The 21,353-nt window shown below is 52.8% G+C and overlaps 8 protein-coding genes across 8 annotated transcripts; 5 read left to right on the top strand and 3 right to left on the bottom strand.

Annotated features, from left to right (window-relative positions):
• Positions 1 to 1,349: 1,349 nt before the first annotated feature.
• On the top strand, positions 1,350 to 6,013 carry N7515_005416 (uncharacterized protein; the record flags this gene model as incomplete). Its single annotated transcript, XM_056666160.1, has 3 exons — positions 1,350 to 1,444; positions 1,581 to 2,007; positions 2,060 to 6,013. The coding sequence occupies 3 exons, from the start codon at positions 1,350 to 1,352 to the stop codon at positions 6,011 to 6,013; spliced, it is 4,476 nt and encodes a 1,491-aa protein (XP_056519756.1).
• Positions 6,014 to 6,777: 764 nt separating this feature from the next.
• Positions 6,778 to 7,952, bottom strand: N7515_005415 (MIP/aquaporin family protein; the record flags this gene model as incomplete). The annotated part of the gene is made up of 3 exons (XM_056666159.1): positions 6,778 to 6,942; positions 7,020 to 7,566; positions 7,636 to 7,952. 3 exons carry the CDS (start codon positions 7,950 to 7,952, stop codon positions 6,778 to 6,780), a joined length of 1,029 nt encoding a protein of 342 aa, XP_056519755.1.
• Positions 7,953 to 9,679: 1,727 nt separating this feature from the next.
• N7515_005414 (glycerol kinase) lies at positions 9,680 to 11,718 on the top strand (the record flags this gene model as incomplete). The annotated part of the gene is made up of 4 exons (XM_056666158.1): positions 9,680 to 9,813; positions 9,864 to 10,849; positions 10,917 to 11,083; positions 11,146 to 11,718. 4 exons carry the CDS (start codon positions 9,680 to 9,682, stop codon positions 11,716 to 11,718), a joined length of 1,860 nt encoding a protein of 619 aa, XP_056519754.1.
• Positions 11,719 to 11,949: 231 nt separating this feature from the next.
• N7515_005413 (cytochrome P450) lies at positions 11,950 to 13,634 on the bottom strand (the record flags this gene model as incomplete). The annotated part of the gene is made up of 2 exons (XM_056666157.1): positions 11,950 to 12,826; positions 12,910 to 13,634. 2 exons carry the CDS (start codon positions 13,632 to 13,634, stop codon positions 11,950 to 11,952), a joined length of 1,602 nt encoding a protein of 533 aa, XP_056519753.1.
• A 1,383-nt stretch (positions 13,635 to 15,017) lies between these two features.
• N7515_005412 (mRNA-binding protein NAB2) lies at positions 15,018 to 16,504 on the top strand (the record flags this gene model as incomplete). Its single annotated transcript, XM_056666156.1, has 2 exons — positions 15,018 to 15,436; positions 15,496 to 16,504. The coding sequence occupies 2 exons, from the start codon at positions 15,018 to 15,020 to the stop codon at positions 16,502 to 16,504; spliced, it is 1,428 nt and encodes a 475-aa protein (XP_056519752.1).
• Positions 16,505 to 16,541: 37 nt separating this feature from the next.
• On the top strand, positions 16,542 to 18,926 carry hem14 (oxygen-dependent protoporphyrinogen oxidase; the record flags this gene model as incomplete). Its single annotated transcript, XM_056666155.1, has 3 exons — positions 16,542 to 16,795; positions 16,938 to 18,051; positions 18,099 to 18,926. 3 exons carry the CDS (start codon positions 16,542 to 16,544, stop codon positions 18,924 to 18,926), a joined length of 2,196 nt encoding a protein of 731 aa, XP_056519751.1.
• A 633-nt stretch (positions 18,927 to 19,559) lies between these two features.
• N7515_005410 (putative RNA binding protein Pym) lies at positions 19,560 to 20,216 on the bottom strand (the record flags this gene model as incomplete). The annotated part of the gene is made up of 1 exon (XM_056666154.1): positions 19,560 to 20,216. The coding sequence occupies one exon, from the start codon at positions 20,214 to 20,216 to the stop codon at positions 19,560 to 19,562; it is 657 nt and encodes a 218-aa protein (XP_056519750.1).
• Positions 20,217 to 20,686: 470 nt separating this feature from the next.
• Positions 20,687 to 21,211, top strand: N7515_005409 (cytochrome b-c1 complex subunit 9; the record flags this gene model as incomplete). Its single annotated transcript, XM_056666153.1, has 5 exons — positions 20,687 to 20,695; positions 20,770 to 20,808; positions 20,854 to 20,939; positions 21,020 to 21,068; positions 21,149 to 21,211. 5 exons carry the CDS (start codon positions 20,687 to 20,689, stop codon positions 21,209 to 21,211), a joined length of 246 nt encoding a protein of 81 aa, XP_056519749.1.
• Between the last annotated feature and the right edge of the window lie 142 nt (positions 21,212 to 21,353).

The raw sequence follows: 21,353 nt of genomic DNA, 5'->3' as shown, positions 1-21,353 counted from the left end.
TTGGAGAACTTAAGGTTCATAGGAAGCTGAGTAGATTGTCTTGGAGCGAAAGAACTGTAAAGAGGAAATTGCCGCAGACGAGATGTGATCTTTATAGAGTCTTGACAAGAGCCGTGTACCTCTAACACTGAGCCCATCATATCGATTTGGACCAAGACATTCATTGTGCTGTTTTGTGTTGCTTCTGTGTGACTTGATCTCAGCAGAGTCAGCTAATCAAAGCATTGTAGTGAGTATAGAATGAAGCATAGCAGATAGGATATGCCGCATGCAGGTCAGTAGCTCTACAAAGGGCGACACAATGATCCAGCCTTACTAACAGGCACAACGGAGAATGGGATTCTTTGTCCAACACAATCCCAGGCTGAATTTAAAGACACATTAGACCGTTGAAACTGTTTTTGAGACAGGGGAGGATTGCCCAGCATTGCAGAAGTTGGGGAGAAAGGGATATGTATGGGTTATGCATCTCATGGCCCCCTTCTCTTGCATCTGTGGAACACGTCCTTCCAGTCTGTTGTCTCTGTCTTTATGAAAGAGACATAGGAAGTTCGTTCAAACAAACCTCGTAGTTTTCATGGCGATGTGAGGTGTTCGAAAGCAGCTAAGTTGCCAATCAAAATAAGAACGTGGCTGTAGTGGGGCCTTACACGTCTATTTCTTTGTTTCCACTTCACTCTGCTTGCGTCAAGCCACCTCAGTACTGCATATGTCGTCCCTCTCTATAGCCTTTAGGGTTTTGACGGAGAAAAGTTTGAGCTCAAACATGGGTTCAGTGTTTGCAGTTTATTTCAAATTCTGTCATATAAAGCATCCTCCCCTTTAGTAGAGAAGTGAGTGAAGTTGATGCAAAGTACACAAGTAGAATAGTCGGGCAGTGAAGACACAGTGTTGTGCGTGTATCTAGTACCCGTTCTTGGCAGAATGTAATTTTCGTTCCATAAATACGCCGCACTGAGTCCTCTCAAGCGGCGGATCACGCGACAACCGAACATTGGATACACTGTATTTACAACGAGGTACGCGTATTGCCACGCCCACCGCTTAATCAATTTTGCCCAGGAAACTTCCCAAGCGAAATCGAAACTCGATCTCTCTTCTTTCTCGACCTTGTTAGTCTGGCGCTCGCATATCTGCATTACCTCTCTCACAGCTCTCTACCTTCTGAATTGATTAGCTTCTAGCTCTCAACTTCACACCTCCACCCCAAATTTTCAATCTCGTGCTTGCGACTTCATCCGCTCGCATCACACATTTGCTTGCTAGCCCGCCACAGGTCTCGCGACAAACATCTCTGAATCGGTTATTACGTTGGGAATTAACATCCGACCATAATAGCCTCTATTACAATGCCTACACCACTTCCATCGAGTTTCGCTTCGGCCGCTGCCGGCAACACCCAGGACCCCAGCCGGAGGGGGGATGGTTCGACTGGCGGAGAATGGTATGTCAACACCATTCAGTCTTCTCGGTGCTATTGTAGCTTCAGCTTGACAAAACTGGCTCATTGTCATCGCTGGCTGCTGTGCCCGTCCACATTCGAGCTCCAGGTCGCCGATGCTAACTTTAATGCCAACTAGGTCCCGCACCCGCATGAACGGAGCTACGCAGACCTTCCGCCGTCCTTCTGTTGCTACTAATCCTTCTCACCAACGGGATGGTAGTCAGCCTGTATCTGCCTCGACACCTACGGCCGGTGGCGCGTACATCCCCCCACACTTGAGCACAAATACTTCTAGCACTGCACGGAATGGGGACGCCCGGTATTCCAAGGATCAGCTTCTAGAGCTGTATAAAGCGCAACGGGAGGAAGGATCCCTGACTAAGAACGTGGAGGATTACTTCGTGGCCGACTGGGATCCCCACACGGTGTCAACTCCTGCAAATGGAGCGTGGGGGAAGCGGGACGACCACAAAAACAACGCCGCGGGGCCTGAGGTTTGCTGGGATCATGGCGGCCAGGTGGAACCTCTTGGGATCACGGGAATGACGGACGATGAGCGAGAGGTGGGTGTTGTGTCCGCCAGTGTGAGTCTTTTTTTACTAAACTGCATAATAGTTGTTCGCTGCCTCGGTCAATTCTCCTTTGAAGCCCCCGCCCACCAACGCCGCGAAGGAAAATGCCACCCCGGGCACTGGAGGTCGCAAGTCTTCGATTTCCTATCCTCAGGGCCATATCAATAACTACACCACCTCCTCCCCAACCGCCGGGCGTCCGGGCCCTCGGCGCCGGGAGACTGGAGAATCGATCGGCAACCCTATGTCGCCCACCGGTTCGAACTCCCGATTCTTCCGCGACGAAACCAATACCTCCACCCCTCCCCCGGCTCTGTTGCGTCGCAAAACTGATTTCCGAGAGCCAAACCCGAAGGTCGATGAGAAGGCCAAGGATGGTAGGGAGAATCCCTCCTCTCCTTTCGGTACCTTGAAACGCAGCTCCACCAATCCCATCAATACCGGCGTCGGTGGGCCAACCTCCCCCTGGGGCTCGGCCTCGCAGAGCGCCAATTTCTCCCCGATGGGTGCCTTTGGGGCGTTCTCTCTTGGCTCTGGCTCCGGTACCCCCACAGGTGAAAAGAAACAAGGGTATGGAAGTCTCCGTGGGGAAAGCAGGTTCAAGGGTTTGCTGGCCAAGGATGGCTCTGAGGATACGGCCGGCTCCAAGGAAAAGACAATGAGCAACCTTGAGCGTCTTGCAGAACAAGACAGCGATGGACGCTCGCAGTCGCCCTGGGGTGATGCCGTGAAGACTCGTGCCAACCGAAGCGAGACGAATCCATTCGACGAGCCTCGCAGTGGCAGCGCGGCTCTTGGCGGGTCTCAGGATGAAGGTCCTGGGCAACCTGATCTCGGATTTGGCGCCTTCGGGATGACTTCGACGAACATTCCTGGGTTCCGCGAGTTGATGAGTCAAGAGAATTCTCGACACCCAACTCCTAGCCTCCTCCAGGGACACGAGCCGACGAGCCCGACTAACACCAATCCTTACCAGAGCCCGCATGGTGATCGTCACGGCGACCGGGCTGAACCGGAGGACGTTGACACCGATGGATCGGATATCCAGCAGGCGCAGCATCCTGGACTTAGCGGACTTCGGGATACTTCCAACCCCTTCGGCTCGATGAGACGAGCTGGCTCGGGAATGGATCTTCCCATTGTTGATCGCAGCCAAAACTCCAGTGTCAATGCTAATCGCGCGTTTTCTGGTCTCGGTGGCTTGGGTGGCCTGACTTCTCTGGGAGGGACTTCGACTTGGTCTGGTGCTGCTGTCGGCACCCCGACTCGTGAGCGATCTGCGTTTGGCGGTGGGTTCGGCGATCCTATCTTTGGCACCATGGGCGATCTTCAATCTCCAAGCTTGTCAACCCTTGGCGGAGGTGGCCTCTTTAGCCCCCACGCTGGTATAACTGGCACTGGAAGCATCGGCCGCTCAAGCAAACTCGGTGCCCTTTTCTCTTCCATGCAAGACGAGCAGGGAAGATCCGATTCGGTGGGCTTAGATGGACTCGATCATTCGCAAACCGATAAGGGCGGGCAGGCAAGCCATCCTGGTTCAACACCTGCTTCCCAAACACCCGTTTCGGCCGTTGGCTCCATTCCCAACCTGGCTGGTCACGATCTTAGCCAGACCCCTGGCTCGGCTATTCCTGCTTCGCAGCAACGCACCATGGTTATGCCGGATAGGATGCGCTGGATCTACCGGGATCCGCAGGGCAACATCCAGGGCCCCTGGACTGGCCTTGAGATGCATGATTGGTTCAAGGCCGGTTTCTTCAGCCCCGAATTGCAAATCAAAAAGCTTGAGGACACTGAGTTCGAGCCGCTGGCGCAGCTGGTGAGACGCATTGGGAACTCACGCGAACCATTCCTTGTACCCCAAATCGGGCTCCCCCATGGCCCTGAGCCCACTGTTGCCCAGTGGACCAACACCACCGCTGGCTCTGCTCAGCCTCCCTTCCCCGGCAGTTTCCCTAGCTTCGGTACTACCTTGACCGCCGAGCAACAAAATGCGCTCGAGCGCCGCAAGCAGGAAGAGCAGTACTTGATGGCTCGACAGAAGGAGCATTTGGCTCAGCAGCAGGCCATCATGAAGCAGATGGTTCCTCCCGGGGCTCCTTCCTCTTCCATCAACCCTTCGCTGCAGCACCAGTCTAGCGCCCATAGCCTTCAGAGCCAGCCCAGCTTCTCGAGCATGACATCCCCGGTGGGCTACCAGCCGTCCCCGATTCAAGCTCCTATGCAGTCCCAAGGTCTTCCCGGATTCTTCGATGGCGTTGCACCCAGACAGGGTGGCCTCTCCAACGTGGGAACCGGAATGCTGGGAACCGACTTTGGCAGCCAGGATCAACTCCCTGCTCTGCTTGATCGCTTGAACGTCGGCCGCCAGGATCCATTTGCCTTCGGCAATGCTGGTTCATTCGCTGCCCGCCAGCCCGATAACTTCCTGCAGTCTCAGCAGGTTAATCAAATGTTGCAAGATCGTGCCCAGCTTCAGCAGGAACAGGAAGACTTTGACAAGGCCCATGAGGAAGATCCCTTCGACCAGCACGCCCGTGAGGAACGTCTTCGTCAGTTCCATGCCCTCCGCGCCCAAGAAGGCGAGATGGGCATGCGCACCGCCGAGGGTCTCCCTACCCACCCTGTTACCGCTGCTCAACAACACGAAGCAGATGTTGCTGCCGAGATGGAGGAGGCAGCTCAACAGCTGACTGATTCTGTTACCGGCGCCGAGCCTCTTACTCTGTCCCAGCAGGTCCACAAGGCTGCGACTGCCCAACGCCAGCAGCAGGAACATGAGAAAGCCCATGGCGCTCCTGAGTCAGTCTGGAAGGTCGACCAAGCTATGCCCCAGCCTTTCCCTCCCCCACCCTCGGCTTCGCCTCTTCCGGCGCCTACCGCGCAGCGTAACCGCCAAAACGTCGCCGAGTCCCTGGCCACTGGATCTCGTTCCCAGACCCAGACCCCTGTTGACGCCGCTCCCACCTCGGTTGCACCTTGGGCCAAGGAGGCCAATGACTTGCCCAAGGGTCCTTCTCTCAAGGAGATCCAGGAAGCTGAGGCCCGTACTGCCGCCCAGCGCGAAGAAGTCGCCGCTGCAGCCCGTCGTGCCCAGTTCCTTGCGGAACAAGAGCGTCTCAGCCAAGCGCAAGCACAGGCCGCTCCTGGCCTGCCTTCATCGGCCAACTGGGCCAGCGCTGGATCTCCGGCCACGCCTGCTTCTGCTACCTCGCCCTGGGCTACCAAGACCCAGCCCACTCCTACTACCACCGCGGCTAAGAAGACCTTGGCCCAAATTCAGAAGGAGGAGGAAGCCCGCAAGAACCGCGCGGCCGCTGCCGCTGCCGCCGCCGCGGCTGCAACCCCCAGCCCCCCAGTGCCTTCCTCTGTCGGCAAGCGGTATGCCGACCTTGCTAGCAAGGGCCCTGCTCCCGTCTCCCCCGCCGGCCAGGCCACCTCCAGTGCCTGGACTACCGTCGGCGCCAGTGGCAAGGTCAAGGGTGTGCCGACTGCTCCTCTGGGACCTCGCGCTGCCAGCGCAACGACCCCAATCTCACCTGTCGTTACCAAGCCCCGGCCTACTGCTGCCCGTACTTTGACCAGCAGCACTCCCCAGTCCAACCCCAACCAAGCTATGGAGGAGTTCACCAAGTGGGCTACTCTGGCTCTGAGCAAGGGGTTGAACAGCGGCATCAATGTCGATGACTTTGTCCAGCAATTGCTGTTCCTGCCCGCCGAGGCTGAGATCATCTCCGACTCCGTTTACGCCAACTCCCAGACCCTGGACGGTCGCCGCTTCGCGGAGGAATTCATTCGCCGCCGCAAGCTTGCCGACAAGGGCATTGTCGACCCCGTCTCGCCCAGTGCTTTCGGCGAGCAGAAGAACGGCGGTGGCTGGAGCGAGGTTGCCAAGAAGGGCTCTGCTAGTGCCGTTGCTGCTGCCGTTCAGCGCGAGGAAGAGGCTGCCAGTTCTGCTTTCAAGGTCGTTGCTCCTCGCAAGAAGGGCAAGCGCTAAGGGTGTGCGGTAGCCATTTGAATCTGTTGTTCTTATAGCAGCATTCTGTCAGCTAGATGTGTTGAATCTTTCGTGTCTACTGTGAAATACGTGGCATTTGTTTTCGCGCATTTGTGTACTGTTATCATACCTGTAGCAACATTGTTTTTGGCTCTGAGTTGTCTATCTTCGATCGATGTAGAGTTGCCGTCATGTAGTTAGGAGTACTATACTTGCAGACACTAGTTCCGTCCACGAGCTAACTCTGACACATGACAGGGTCATGTGTCAGTTAAAAAGTAAGTAAGCTGCAGATGTTGTGCTCTCTTCTGGAATCATGTAGGCCGAGTTCTAGACGGGTTTAGAGAGCTTCCAGCCAACTGGTAAGCCTCCCGCCAACTGGCAAACTATCCGCCAACTGGGTCCCGTCTAGCTGGACAGCTATAGGACCTATGGAATATCCCTGGGGATGATATCTCCGAATCTAGACCAAGTAATGTACAAGTAATGTATTATGCTTATTCTGTTTCATAGTCAATCCCATTGCATTGGTTGCATACAATCCATCCAGTCTCTCCTGGACAAACACGTTGCTCACATAGAAAGGAGAGAAAACGAATGACTATAGATCATGTCAAGTATCAAGAACTAGACTGCATAACGCTAAACAAATAGATATCATTGCGGATTTCCGTCCCCTTTTACACCAAATTGTCATAAACAGGTCATGAATGGCGTTGAATTAAGTCCACCCCAGCCCTTCATTCAGCACGCCATTTGTGCGGTTAGACTGGGCTCTGTAGCACAACTCGCCTTTCAGTAAGGGGCCCGAACAATCTCTTGATCCCCATCCAGGGCGTATTGATTGGACTATCCGTGCCTGTATACAGGAAGACATCATAGAGCCATCCACCGAAGGTGCAACCCAGTATTGGTGCAACCATAGGGACCTAAGATAACTGTCAGCAAACGCGAACAAGCCCTGAAGTACTCCACTGTCAGGAGTAAGGGCAAAGACAGAACCTACCCAGAAGTAATAATTCCCTGCAGCCCACACTTCATGTCCATATCCCAACATATAGGAGGTCAATCTTGGACCAAAATCCCTCGCCAGGTTAATCGCATATCCAGTTTCCCAACCGAAACAAGCGCCAATACCGAAGACGACGAAGAACAGCGCGAGAGGGATGAGCGGACCAGCGCCGAGATTGCCATCGTCTTTCAGAGCGAAGATCATGAACATCAATACCGCGCTGGCAATGAACTCCGAGAAGAACTGGCCCGTCTTTGTCATGAACTCTGCCGGGTACGTGCAGAATATGCCCGCCGTTGCCGTCGCCGAGTAGCCGGGTACTGTGCGGATATTTGGTCCGCCTTCGTAGGCGTTTATTGCTGACTTGTAGTTCCCGTAGACGATGGCTGAACCGCAGATTGCACCGAGAGTTTGGGATAGGGCGTAGACTGGGAGCTTGCGCCAGGGGAAGCCGCGGAAGATGCAGTTTGCGATTGTTACGGCTGGGTTGATGTGGCCGCCGGATGCGCCGCTGGCGTATACTCCTAGCATGACTCCGAGGCTGATGATTGGGGTGTTAGAGAGAGTGTGTAAATGGAAAAGGTATAAAAAAGGAAAAAAAGAGTCTCACCCCCATCCCCAAGAGATAGACTGATAATCTCCCTTTTCACCATGACTGAGCAGTACCTGCGCAACAACACCATCCCCAAATAGAATCAGGATCATGGTCCCAAAGAATTCCGAGAAGGCATCGCGGCAGTACTCCCTCACTTTTGACCACAGCAGGGGACGAGTGTAGGGGCTTTCGACCTCTGGGTTGATATGATGAATAGCTGATTCGTTCTTGTCCGTACACAGCGAGCCACAGCCACTGTCACGACTAACAGAGAAAGGAGCTTCGTGTACCTTTGCCATTGCACAAACCTCAATCTCCTTCCAGGTAGCCATAGCTGCGAGCGGGACGGGCCTTTGACTTGATATAGTACGCAAGTACTACCCGTGGCGAAACTCTCGCCAACTACCGAAACAGGTATGACTGTTCCTCCGGTATATCAACGGCTCAGATAAGAAAGCACCGTGTAACCAACCCTTTTGCACTGACTCTGCGCTGTCTCATAGGACGAGCCGGCGGCTCGAATGGCTGCAAGGTCCTGTCCTGGAGGAAGAGAGATGTGGTGGATGGTCTGAATTCTTGTCCTCCTGGTCTTCCAAGGGCAAGCTCCAGTAGGCGTGGCAAGACTTGCAGGGAAGATATCAGCTGAAGTCAAATCCGGACAGACTCGGAAGCATCAAGTGCACACATCCTTCATTGAGCTGGCTGGGGAGGCCATTGTGAGTTTTCTTTTGGGTTTCTGTTGTTTTCGTCCCCCGTGTTTCCCTTTTATTTCCCAGCTACCAAAGGGGCGGAAATTTCTCTGACAGCGCATCGGCATCTTTGCTCATAGTTTCTTCAGACTTCGTTTGTAGGATGTGCCGTTTGGTCTTCACGGAAGCCTGTGTCCGATTCCGAACGGCCCCTGTGGGGTAAATTCTTCACCTCCTGTAGACCGCAATGTCCGTGTATAGTTCTCGCTTACCGGTATTTGCGACGGCTGTAGGAGAAGCTTCCGTATCTTCTGTTACTCATCGTCCAACTCGTCGGGTGCCAGACCTCACATGCAGGCCTGATTGAAATTTCCTTTTTCTGGAATGTCTAGACTGTGTCACTTGGATGAAGATGGTTGTTTTCTCCCAGGGAGATGAGAGTGGCGGATAGCGGATAGAGCCCGGCTGTCTACCCCCAGGCTGATACTGAGGGTAGTATCTCGCTCACTCCCCGCTTCTCGTCGGCAGTGGCACAATTGACCGCTGGCCGTGTGACCATCTGCTCTGGAGGTAGTATCAAGACCGGGGACTCCGGATTTGACTCTGGTCTCTGGGTGTGGTGGTAGTTGTACTTGTCGGTTATCATAGTTAAAAGCATGATGCCATGCACTGGTGACTGTATTCACCGAAGTGCATGTACTATGTAGCCAAGATAATTCTGCAGACGGAATTGCAATTCTAGCCAGTCACATAGTTGCCGTCTAGACCAAAGACTTTAGGGGGTCAGGATGGTCAGACCGTCAGACGTCTGTTGTTGATGGCAGAATAAGAGTCAGTGCGCAATTCTCCACTTCAGATCTGTCACTTTGACTTCGTCAACTCAGCCGAGTCGTCCATCGTCTGCTGATCTATCTCCACGTACTCCACAGTATGCAGGGAGTCGATGTTTGACAGGGGTTAGAAGGGTTGTCGGGGGGGGGGGGGGAAGTCGGAATACGAAGAACGTTCAGGAAATCTTTTCCTCATTGACACAGAAGTGACAGAACACAGTCATAGTCTTCTACGGTATTGACTGGCTTCTTGGCTTCTTCTACGCCAACCGAAGCATGAACTCCTACAGCCAATACGATGTCTCGTCACACAGCCCGTTCTAACTTCCCTGACGTCTGACCATTTATCCCACCAATCCCTCCTCGCGGCGGACCCCCTCCCCGAAGCACCCCGCTGTGTGACTATGAAGCTATTGCAATAGTTCGTATTTATGAGGACGAGGTCCCCTAGTTGTTTTCGTCCTTTGCACTTTTTCAATATCATGAGCAAGTAGAACCTATCTTCCTTCTCATCCCGTAGAGCTCCTACTATCTGTAATCATGCAGTCCTCAGAGACATTCGTCGGATCAATTGACCAAGGCACAACCAGCACCAGATTCCTAATATTCAACCGTGAGGGCGAGCCAGTAGCATCACACCAAGTTGAGTTCAACCAAATCTATCCACACCCAGGGTAAGTCCGAGCCCAACAAAGACAGAGGCTCACACCTGATACCGATCTAGGTGGCACGAACACGACCCCCTCGAACTCGTATCTTCAGTAGAAACCTGCATCTCAGAAGCCGTCTCAAACCTCGAAGCCCAAGGCCACTCCCGAAGTTCCATCAAAAGCATTGGAATAACCAACCAACGCGAAACAACCATAGTCTGGGACCATGAGACCGGCGAACACCTCCACAACGCCATTGTCTGGACCGACACCCGCTCCCAATCCATAGTCGCGGAGCTGAAACAGAGGCCAGGTGCAGAACAGCTCCAGACCCTCTGCGGCCTCCCGCTATCAACCTACTCGTCTGCAACAAAGCTCCTCTGGATGCTCGCGCAAGTCCCCAGAGTAAAAGATGCATTTGACCGCGGCACGTTGGCGTTTGGCACCGTCGATGCCTGGCTCGTATACCGTTTGAACGGTGGCGCAGCAGCCAACGTCTTTGTCTCGGATTCGACGAATGCGTCGCGGACAATGTTTGTGAATCTAGAGACATTGCAGTATGATGAGACATTGCTCGATTTCTTTGGGATTAAGGGGAGGGTTCATTTGCCGAGGATTGTGCCTTCGTCGGATTCGAAGGCATATGGGGTTGTTGCGTCGGGCCCGCTGAAGAATGTGCCGATTATGGGCTGTTTGGGGGATCAGTCTGCTGCATTGGTTGGGCAGAAGGGGTTTTCGCCGGGTATGGCGAAGAATACGTATGGGACGGGGTGCTTCTTGTTGTATAATGTTGGGGAGAGGCCGGTTTTCTCGAAGCATGGGCTACTGGCTACGGTTGCGTATCATTTTGGTGAGAGGCCGGTTTATGCGCTTGAGGGGAGTATTGCTGTTGCTGGGTCTGGGGTCAAATTCTTGCAGAATAACTTGGAGTTCTTTCAGGAGGCTCGGGAGGTTAATGATCTTGCTCACTCGGTGGAGGATAATGGGGGCTGTGTGTTTGTCACTGCTTTCAGTGGTCTTTTTGCACCTTATTGGATTGATGATGCCAAGGGTACAATGTGTGAGTGTCTTCAACTTTCTTCAACTTCAAGAATTGGACTGGACTATGTGTCTGACGCTGTACGCAGTCGGAATCACCCAATACACCAAGAAGGGTCACATCGCACGCGCAACCTTAGAAGCAACCTGTTTTCAGACCAAAGCCATCTTGGACGCAATGGAGAAAGACAGTGGCCATACGCTCTCGGAGCTAGCTGTAGATGGTGGCATGAGCAACTCAGACTTGGCAATGCAGGTGCGGCATACTTCCTTTGACAGCGGCAACTCTGGTATTTACCATATCTAATCTGGAACCAGACCCAGGCAGACTTGATCTCCATGCCCGTCTACCGGCCCAAAATGCGGGAGACCACAGCTCTCGGAGCAGCAATCGCAGCAGGCCTTGCTGTGGGACTCTGGCGGAACTTTGCTGAGCTTCGAGATATCAATCGCGTTGGTGGTGCGGTTTTCGAGCCTCAAGTGTCTCGACAAGAAAGCGCCGCGAAGTTCGCTCAATGGGAGAAGGCTGTGAAAATGTGCAGGGGCTGGGTGGATGCCAAGTTCGACGAGGAACGAGAGGTCCATGTTCCGAATAATGTGACCACGGTGCGGATGGAAAGTCATGATCCCCCTCCAGAGAAGACGTTACATGAGGCAGAGCATGCGGTAACCTCTGAACTGGTCAAAAGCCCTGCTGCATTCACCACGACTGCCAAGAGTGTGTCTTGTTCAATCAAGGAAATTCATCTTCCAACCGCGCAGACGGCAATGGTGACTGTGCTAGGTGATCTGGAAGATGCAGATGAAGAGGATTTGCTCTTGGAACTGCGTAAGGTGGAGATCTTGCAGAGGCTCAAGAAGTTAAGGAAACATAAGCCCAATATGTACTGATAGTATCCTTCTTGGTTTGGTCATATCTGGGGATATTGTATCTAATGCTTGGATAAGAGCCTTGTAACATACTGTGTGTCTCTACTGAGGACGGACAAGAATGAGCATAGCCTTCAAAGGCAAAGATAAAATTGATTCCTCCCTATTCCAAAACCTGAAGGCAGGTCATAAATTCGTGTCCAATTTCAAATGATATCCTTCCATATTCAGCCTATTTCCATCCTAAGAAGCTCATCGCGCAGCCTCCTCACCCTCCTTGAGGAAAACGCAATTGAATTCCTGGCCAGGGCTGAGAGTAACCTCACAGTTGAGAACAGGATCCTCAATCTTAGTCTTACCAGCAGCCGGGATCGGAAGAACCCGATCATAAGTCTGCAGAATCCGAATGAGAGTGTATCCCATCTCAACCGTAGCAAACTGCTGCCCAATGCAAATTCTAGGCCCACCGTTGAACGGAATGAATTGCCAAGGCTTCGGCGACCAGCCCGAAGTCCACCTATCGGGAACCCATTTCCCAGGATCGATATAGTTCTTCGACTCAGGTCCATCATACAGGTCCGGATCCCGCTGCATCAGCATGGTCGAGTAAGCAACCCGCGAGTCTGCAAGCACACCAACACGCGACTGTCCGTCCGGACCACCGCCGCGAGGCAGAGTCGTGTCCTTGAGCGAGTAGCGCACGTTGAAGGGAACCGCGGGGTAGAGACGCATTGTCTCGTTCAGCACTGCGTTGAGGTACTTCATTTCCTTCAGGTCCGGGTAGGTGGGTTTGCGGCCATCGGGTCCAAGCCCGAGTCTGCTGCCGATTTCCTCGCGCAATTTGACGACGACTTCGGGGTTGCGGGAGAGTTCGAAGAGGCAGAAGGAGAGTGTTCCGGCTGTTGTGTCGCGGCCGGCGAGGAGGACAGCAACGAGTTGATCGCGCAGGATGCGTGGGTCACGGGTGAAGCGGGCGAGGGCGTCGAGGAAGGTTTCGCGCTTGGATAGCTTCTCGTCGAGATCAGCGGCGGAGAGCTTGAGGACCGTGTCGATGAAGGGTTGGAGGAACTGCTCCATGATCTTGAGATTCTTGCGGAATTCGGTGCGGGACATGACGGAGGCAAAGACTCTGTGTTGGGATCGCATGTTAGATCAAGTTCGGTGAAGGTACAAAGTCATCTTGTGCTGGTATTGCATAGAAGGGCAACTCACCCGAAACGGAAAAGCTCTGCTTGGCGGCGCTGCACATATCTGAATGCTTCGGCGAAACTGGTCTGGGGGTTTTCCAAACTGTCTGTGCCTTGGCCGAGCAGGTAGTCTGTCACTGCGTCGAGGGTATACCGGAAGAAAAGGGATGAAACGTCCACCACCTTGCCGCCGCTGGGAGATTTGCTGCCGCTGAGATGCGCGATGAGTTTCTGGACATGCTTCTCGAAGATTTCTGTGTCGACGATGCGGTCTCGCACGAACATGGGGCGAATGAGCTGACGAGAGCGAGACCAGAGCTCGCCGTCCGTGGCAAAGATACTGTCGCCGAGGAACTCTTTCCACTCCTGGTGGAAGGTCTCGCCTTTTCCGTAGTCCGCGAACTGTCCAGTGAGGATAGCCTTGATGTTCTCCGGGTCCTTGGTGATGATCATGCGAGTAGAAATACCGGCGTCGAGTTCAGCTGTCTTCGCATCCGTCTTGCCACCCGCTGTCTTGATGGACTCATCCCACCAAGCCATGTCCTCGTGCGCTTGATTGGCTTCATAGGTCTTGTAGAGCCAGTCGAGTGCATATGGAAGACGGAAAGGGATCTTGGGGGCTCTCGCGCCGAGACGAGCAATTTTTGCTGAGGCCTGGAACTTGCGGAAGACGCAGAATGTAACGAACAGTCCAAGGAGATACAGTGACGCCCGACCAGGCGTCAAGCCTGCCACGAGGTCTTCAATCATGGTGCCGTTAGACTGGTCCGAGTTGGATTTAGTCTGTATTTGGGTCCCAAGATGGGCACCTTCGGACTATTATATAGAGAACAAGATGTCAGGCTAGAATAAGGTCTGACACAAGATGATGTGCACACGATTTGGCAGCGTGCCAATCCACTGATCTGCGCCCATGGTCTCCCAAACAAGGATTGGGGTACACCTAAACGAGCCGTTCTTGCGAGCCCCCGCATCGCATGCCATCATTTTGGTCTATAATCTGCTCTTGTTGTATTGGGATTGGTCCACTTGTGCAGCATGAAAATCTCGGGCTAGGCTAGGCGGGGGATCTGGGGGATTTTCATGAGGATCTGAAAGTGTAAACTCGGTTTCACACTGAGCGATTGGTGTGGGGATACCCATGATCTGGGGAAGTTGTCGCATGGGGGAGGTATGACCGTATGACACCTCGGCAAGACAAGACTCACAAGGGTTTGCACATGATTCCCAGGTCCGAGACGGAGGATCGGCGAATTATGTTTTGTCTTGCAGCCACATGAATCATTAACATGCATCCAAGTCCCCGGGCCTCTGGGGTGCATGACTAGTAGTTCACTAATCAGTTTAAATAAGACATATGTACTGTGAAAGGTGTGAACGCCTAAGGCCATGGTGTATGCCTGAGGTCCAGATTGGCCTCAGGCTTCAAGAGTTGAAGGCCTAGAAATTAGTAATCAGATTGTTTGGATTGTCACCTGACAGGCCCTTTCAGGCAGCCAGGCTTCCTATGGCTATGCTGTCAACTTGTCTCAATGAAGCCTTGAAGTCGCCATGCCAAGGTTTCAGGCTCACAGCAAGCTGGAGAACTCACAAGAACGGTGACAAGATAACTCACCAACTAATCACGTGAACAACCCGTTTTGTAGAGACATAGGACATTCTGTAGCAGCTGTGAACTCCAACCTTTTCTCTTTACTCTTAGTAAATCTTGCCATATCCCGTATGGATAGGTATCTGTCTCATCTAATCTGAAACCAAACATTTCCATTCAAAATTGATACTACTCAGGAGTCAGGTTAACTGGCTGTTTCTGCTGGAGTACTGCGCCACCCCACCGCCTTCCCGCCCCAGGCACGTGATCCATCAAACATCCATCATCGGGTCATTAGCTTCACCTCATCAGCTTGTCAAAAGCTTTATCTCCTCTCTCAGTACTGGTTTCTGGTCTCTCAATTTCACCTATTTGCCACTTTCCTACCCATCGCCGTTGTCATTGCAGCTTTCTTATCAGGCGCGCCCAGCAGATCAGATCCCGCCTTTATCGGGTGGCGCAGAAATCATTCTTTTATCAGTCCTCATCTCTTTGTGACCTCTCACTCATCCGCCACTGCTTCCTCTACGACCACCTTCACCATGCTTCCTCAAATCATTCCGAACACGGCTCTTGCGCAGGGTGTCGCAAATGTAATCCAGCCAAAGTTGGTGGAGATGGGTTGGAGCGATGGCCAAGAATCTCCACTCATCGACTACATCGTTCTCATGCTGGTCAATGGCAAGACCCAAGAACAAATTGCCACCGAACTCTCCAACGACTTCCTTGGCCTGGAGGAAGGCGATACTGCAGCCCTTGAGTTTTCACGATGGCTTTTCTCTCAAGTCGAAATTCTAGATCAACAAATCAATGGAGTTGCTCCAGCCTCAACTGGTACCACCACTGGTCAGTTGAATCCGACAGCGATGGATTTCGACACCTCGACCCCGTCATCTGCCCCTTCTTCTGGAGAAGCCAACAACCCGGATGCCGAGATGGGTGACGCCAGTAATGACTCAATGTAAGTTTCCAATCATTCTGCTCACTCTTATCACAGGCTAACCAGTCCCCATCCGATAGCCCCACCGGACCGAAAGCGATGCGCAATGCCAGAGGCGGAAAGGGAAGAATGTTAAATCAAATAAATAGGAACTTGGATCGTGGTTCGGACGCAGCTTTGCATCGTGTGCGAGGGCAAGGAAACGGGCGCATTGGTCAGAACGGCCGGAATCAAATGAGAGGCGGCCAGCAAAACGGTCGTGGAGGTCGTGGTATGGGAATGCAAGCGCAAGGCAACCCCATGATGCAGATGAGTCCCGAAAACCAGATGCAACTCATGTCAATGCTGGAAGAACAGGCTCGTATGATGTCTCAAATCATGCCTGGCTTCATGCCGCCTGCCGTGAATCCTGCTTTCCAGAATGGACAGAATCGGTCGCTTTTCAATCGAGTTGAACGAGGAGGTCAACGCGGTGGAAAGCGCAATCAAAACAAGACAAGGGCCGGAGACGGAGGAGATGTTGATATGGACAGCACCATGGGTGGTGCTCAAGACGAGAGCAACCCAGACAGCGTGTGCCGATTCAACCAACGATGCACACGCCAGGATTGCCCCTTCGCCCACCAGTCACCAGCTGCCCCCGAAGGCATTTCAATTGATCCCACCGATACTTGCTCATATGGTGCAGCTTGCAAGAACAAGAAATGCACTGGCCGACACCCTTCACCAGCAGTGCGATCTGCCCACCAGGCAGAGGCCATGTGCCGATTCTTCCCCAACTGCACCAATCCCAATTGTCACTTCAAACACCCGAGCATGCCTGTCTGCCGCAATGGAGCAGATTGCACTGTCGAAGGGTGCAAATTCACACACATGGAAATCGCGTGCAAATTCAACCCTTGTATGAACCCTAAGTGTCCTTACAAGCATGCTGAGGGTCAGCGTGGTTCTATTCCCGACAAGGTGTGGACACCACGCACTGGTGAGCATGTGAGCGAACGCAAATTCGTTGCGGATGGGGACGGACCCCAGGAATTCATCAAGCCGGGCGCTGAGGAGAACGCCCAAAGCAATGAGTTGCTCGCGTGACTCCGCCTAACATGAGCCGACATCTCACAGTCCGCTCATGCCGAAAATATTCCCATTTCAAGATTCCGCTTTCACTGCGGACGATACTATGTACAATCCAATTTTTGATCATGACCGAGCAATGGCTGGAGGGAATGGCGTTGAGACTCGTTATGCATTTGCTTTTTTTTGTTTTTTATCTGTTTCGTTCATAGATTCCCCGCTGATTCTGCAGAACAATAATACCAAGGCGAAGACAAATCCGCGAATTTCTCATAAACCATTGCACGTAACCATAATATTCTTTTACTAGTATACTTCGAGACCAGACTGGGCCCTGACCATTCATGCCCCCGGGGCCAGTCCAGGCCTCCAACTGCAGCTGACCGCCTAAGTAATGACGGAAGATTCCGTCAAGTGGACCTGGGCCATAACCTCCGTTTCTCCAACCAAGCGTAAACAAGTCTGACCTCCAACCAGGAGAGATGCTGCCAAAATGTGCCTCTAAAGCGCTACGACCAGGGCAAAAGCAATTGAACTCCCTTCTCCATGCCCAACAACGCAGAGGCTTCCAGGCCTTTGTACTCGGTGGTGGTATCACAGGCCTCACATCCGCCTGGCAATTGTCGCAGAACCCCAACTGCACCAGTGTCGTCCTCGTTGAGAAATCAAACCGGCTAGGTGGCTGGATTGACTCGGAAACAATTCCCGTCGATGGTGGAAATGTTGTGTTCGAATATGGGCCGCGCACATTGAAGAGTTCAGTGCCAGAGTCACTTCCTTTGCTTTACCTGGTGAACATTCCTCGTGTGCACATCGCCATTGGTGAAAGGACTTCATATACTAACTTTTTAAAGGCAACCAATCTAGGCTTATACAATGAGCTCATTGTCACCCCCAAATCGAGCCCTGCAGCCCAGAATCGCTACATTTACTATCCGGACCACCTCGTTCGCATACCGGCGCCGAAGCCCTCACTATCGTTTGGGGAAAACTTTGACAATTTCTTGAATACAATGAAAGAACCACTATTTAACAAATTTCTATCGGGGATAGTGAAGGATATCTTTGCTCCACCTCGGCACCCCACTCAATGGGCGGAGGATGAGTCCGTTGCGGACTTTATCGGGCGTCGCTTTGGTCCTGACGTTGCAGATAATCTTGTTTCTGCGATATTCCACGGGGTCTATGCAGGAGATATTGACCAGTTGAGTGCTCAGACACTGCTGGGTTCCGTCCGCAATCTTGAAGGAGGCATTGGGGGCGTCGGTGGGTTCGTTTCTGGCGGAGTTACGGCATCCCTGCTCTCTCGGGCATTCTCCAGAAAGAAGATCAGGAGAATGGATGATTTCATGGCCGTAGATGCCATATCCGCGGGGCCTGAGTTAGTGCGGCGTCAGCATGACCTGGAGATTCTCGCGGCGGAAGCAAGTACTTTCACCTTCAAGAGAGGTGTTGGTCAACTTGTTGAAGGACTGGTCGCTTCGTTGAAAGCCAACAAGAAAGTGACGATCATATTGAATACAGAAGTCGACACTATGGTGGCTTTAAGAGATAACAAAACGGCGGTATGTGATATCTCTTTAGTCAGAAGACTGATGCTGACGACTTAAAGATGAGGCTCAACGGCAAATCCTGGTATGAGTCTAAGCATATCATTTCCACGATCCCGCCAGCCGCACTTGGCAAAGCCATGCAAAACCCAAAACGACGTATCCGAGACAGAGTGATGGAGTTGAATATGAAGGAACCAGGCTTTACCCCACACTTACTACAAAAGCAGAATTATGCCGTGACGGTCATGGTTGTAAATCTCTATTACTCAGATCCTGACCTTCTACCCGTGGAAGACGGCTTCGGATACCTCATACCGCGCTCGATCCCCTACGAACAGAACCCGGAATGCGGCCTTGGTGTCATCTTTGCCTCGTCCTCGAGTGTAGGCAATAGCACAGATTCCTCGGCGGGTACCATCCGCCAAGATTCCGCACGTGGCACGAAACTCACCGTCATGCTCGGCGGTCATTATTGGGACGGTTTCGAAGAGTATCCAGATCACGACACGGCCGTGAAAATGGCCCGTGAAATGCTCAGGAGACACATGAATATCACAGATACCCCGACTGTGGCGCGAAGTCGTCTCCAGGAGAATGCTATTCCCCAGCATACAGTCGGCCATCTGGGTCGCATGTACCGTCTCTCAAAGACGGTGCGCGATGAATTCGACGGGTCGCTTGTCCTTGCGGGTAGTTGGTATAATGGCGTCGGTGTGGGCGACTGTGTCAGGCAGGGTATCCTGTCTGCTACATACGGCATGGGGACCCATCAGCTCAGTGGCGAGTTCAATGACTGGCGCCCCTGGGTTCCATATCACTATGACGAATGGGCTCTCAAAGGTGGCATTGTCATGTCCCCTATTCGTTTGGTGGATTCCAAAATCTAATGCTGGATGGCTCTCTCGTGTGGTTTTGCTGCCTATGCTACGGTGGTGTACACGATGAAAGGTCCCAGTCATGTACAGTAATTGTATATTTGTAATACTATGGTGATCTAACTATGAAGACTAGAGTCTGGAAATCAACTTTTAGAGCTGGTCGGGTTCTATTTTCTATTCTATGTCTGATCCAGGGCTGCGACCTACCCATGCTGGGTCCCCAAAATGTGGTTCTGATCCTTTGCTCAGATCCATTGCCCTGCTCAATGGTTATCCCGGTTCGGGGTCATCCGTGGATGGGCGTGCCCGAGGTGCAATGATGAAAGCAGCAGACGAAACGCCGATGATTGGGCAATACCGGTACATCGTAACAGGATCCAGAATTTCCTGACAGGTAGGAGGGCCGGATGGTTGGGGCAGCTTCACCACAGCCCTGGATATGTTTCTATGCGGTGCTCAACCCCAATGACGATGTGGGACAGATTGGTGGTCTGCTAGGAGCCAACAAATGTCATAGACACCTGCGGGAAGCATGGATTGCAGCCATGCACTTTGGCACATAATTTAACCTGATGCAGGGTCATAGTGACTGGCCAGGTGTGGCCAGGTGTTTGAAAGAACCGCGAATTCTCGACCGGTCTATTAGGAGTCCAGCTTCTTGTAACCGTTCTGATCAAAGCCCAGTAGATCCAGCTGCCGAACAAGCTCCTGAATCTTGATGACCTTAGCGAGCTGTTCAGGCAGCAGTGCCTCTCCCTGCTGCTTCTTGTCTCGAAGTTCGCGCGCTTGCCGCAGCTTCTTCTTGAGGTTACGGGCCTTCTTCTCCTTCTCGACTTCTGGATCAACAGCTTCTTCGGCAACCGGTTCTTCCTTCTTCAGGGCTGGTGCGGGGGCAGGGGCACGCCAGTTATCGGACTCGAAAGCCTTACCCTCGGTCCTGGGAGCGGCCTCGTCGGTCTTCGAAGCCCGCCTCGCCTCGCGACGCTTGGCGTTTTTGTTGCTGGCGGCCGTAATGAAGGTATTTGCGGTGGGAGTGGTGGGAGTGGTTTTCGATGCGGTCTTTGTCTTGTCGTCCCCGCTGCTCAAGGGCTCTGCACCTGGCACCCCGCCATTAGCGCGGGACTTCCGCGCTGCGGCTGCCCGGGCCTTGTAGACTTCGACGTCCTCGGGAGGCTTATAGCCGGGGCGTACTCGAATCTCCTTGCGTCTGGAACCATCGGGGCGTACCGAGGCGGGGATATAGCGTTCACCGGTTTGGACATCGGTGGTGATGCCGGATCGGGCGACGTTGGGCTCCATCAGGTGGGATGTGTGGAGATTGTGGTCGAATGGATGTGAGTGAGTAGATGAGACTGGAAATGTGACTCGAGCTTCGAACTGAGGAATCTCTCGGAGGAATTGAGAGGGTGCGTCGCAGTTGAGCTCAAATATGTATGATAAGAGGGAGATGTAGAAGATTCGGTGATCGGGTGGTAAAAGTGCGAGGAGGCGGAAGTCAATTTGGTAATTGAGTGAGAGATGTCGCAAAATCTGCTTTGACCCGAGAGTCAAGCTCCAAGACCTTGAGTGTTGTCTCTGAAGCTGAGAAAAACAATGCGGACAATTGAAAGTTGAGTGCGGAAGGCCGGAGGCTCGGCCAATCAGCGGACCGGCAATTCCCGCAGATTCAACCTTCAGCAACTTCAACCTCACAACTTCAATCCTCGTCGCCCCATCCTCCTGTCAATTCCACTCATTCAGGTTGTGTGTAAACACCCCAATCTCTCACAATGGCTGGCGTATGTCTCTACCATCCCCTTGCTGCTCTTTCCACGCCGTTATGGCCAATACTGACTGACCTCTCGCATGACAGCTCGCAAACATCATCTACTCGCATGTCTCCCTACCCCCGGTCCTATGATCGCGACCATAATTATTCAACTGGAATCTAACCGAGGCACTCTTCGCTGCGTTTAGGACCTTCATCCGCAAGAACACTGTTCTCCTGACCACTGCTTTTGCTGGTGCTTTCGCTTTCGAGCTGTGCGTTACATCCCGTCCGCGTGCATGACATACACGTTGTACTCTTTACACAGACAACTGACGATACAAATTCAATTCAGTGGCTTTGACGTGACCTCCAACAAGATCTGGGATAGCTGGAACCAGGGCGTATGTGAACTCCGTCTATCCCCGATGGGGCCCTCTTCAATATCCGAGCACCCCCAAGCTGACTGTTTCTCGCCTTTTAGCGCCAATGGAAGGACATCAAGCACCGTTATATTGCTGCCAAGGAGGAGGAGGACGACGAGTAAATGGTTGAAAGGATGTTGGGCATTTACCGCGGGGAAAGGGGGCATGGAAAAAGCCAGCGGAGCTAATGCCAGTTATTTCTCATCCCACAAGTGGGCTTGTATGCGATAGATGGAAATCTGTAATTTTGACTTTCGAACTCCG

The sequence above is a fragment of the Penicillium bovifimosum genome (genome assembly GCF_028826915.1).
Source record: "Penicillium bovifimosum strain IBT 22155 chromosome Unknown utg000005l_segment0_segment0, whole genome shotgun sequence".
Lineage (NCBI taxonomy): Eukaryota > Fungi > Ascomycota > Eurotiomycetes > Eurotiales > Aspergillaceae > Penicillium > Penicillium bovifimosum.
Note: the sequence above shows the minus strand (reverse complement) of the source record. Positions and strands in the feature narration are given on the sequence as shown.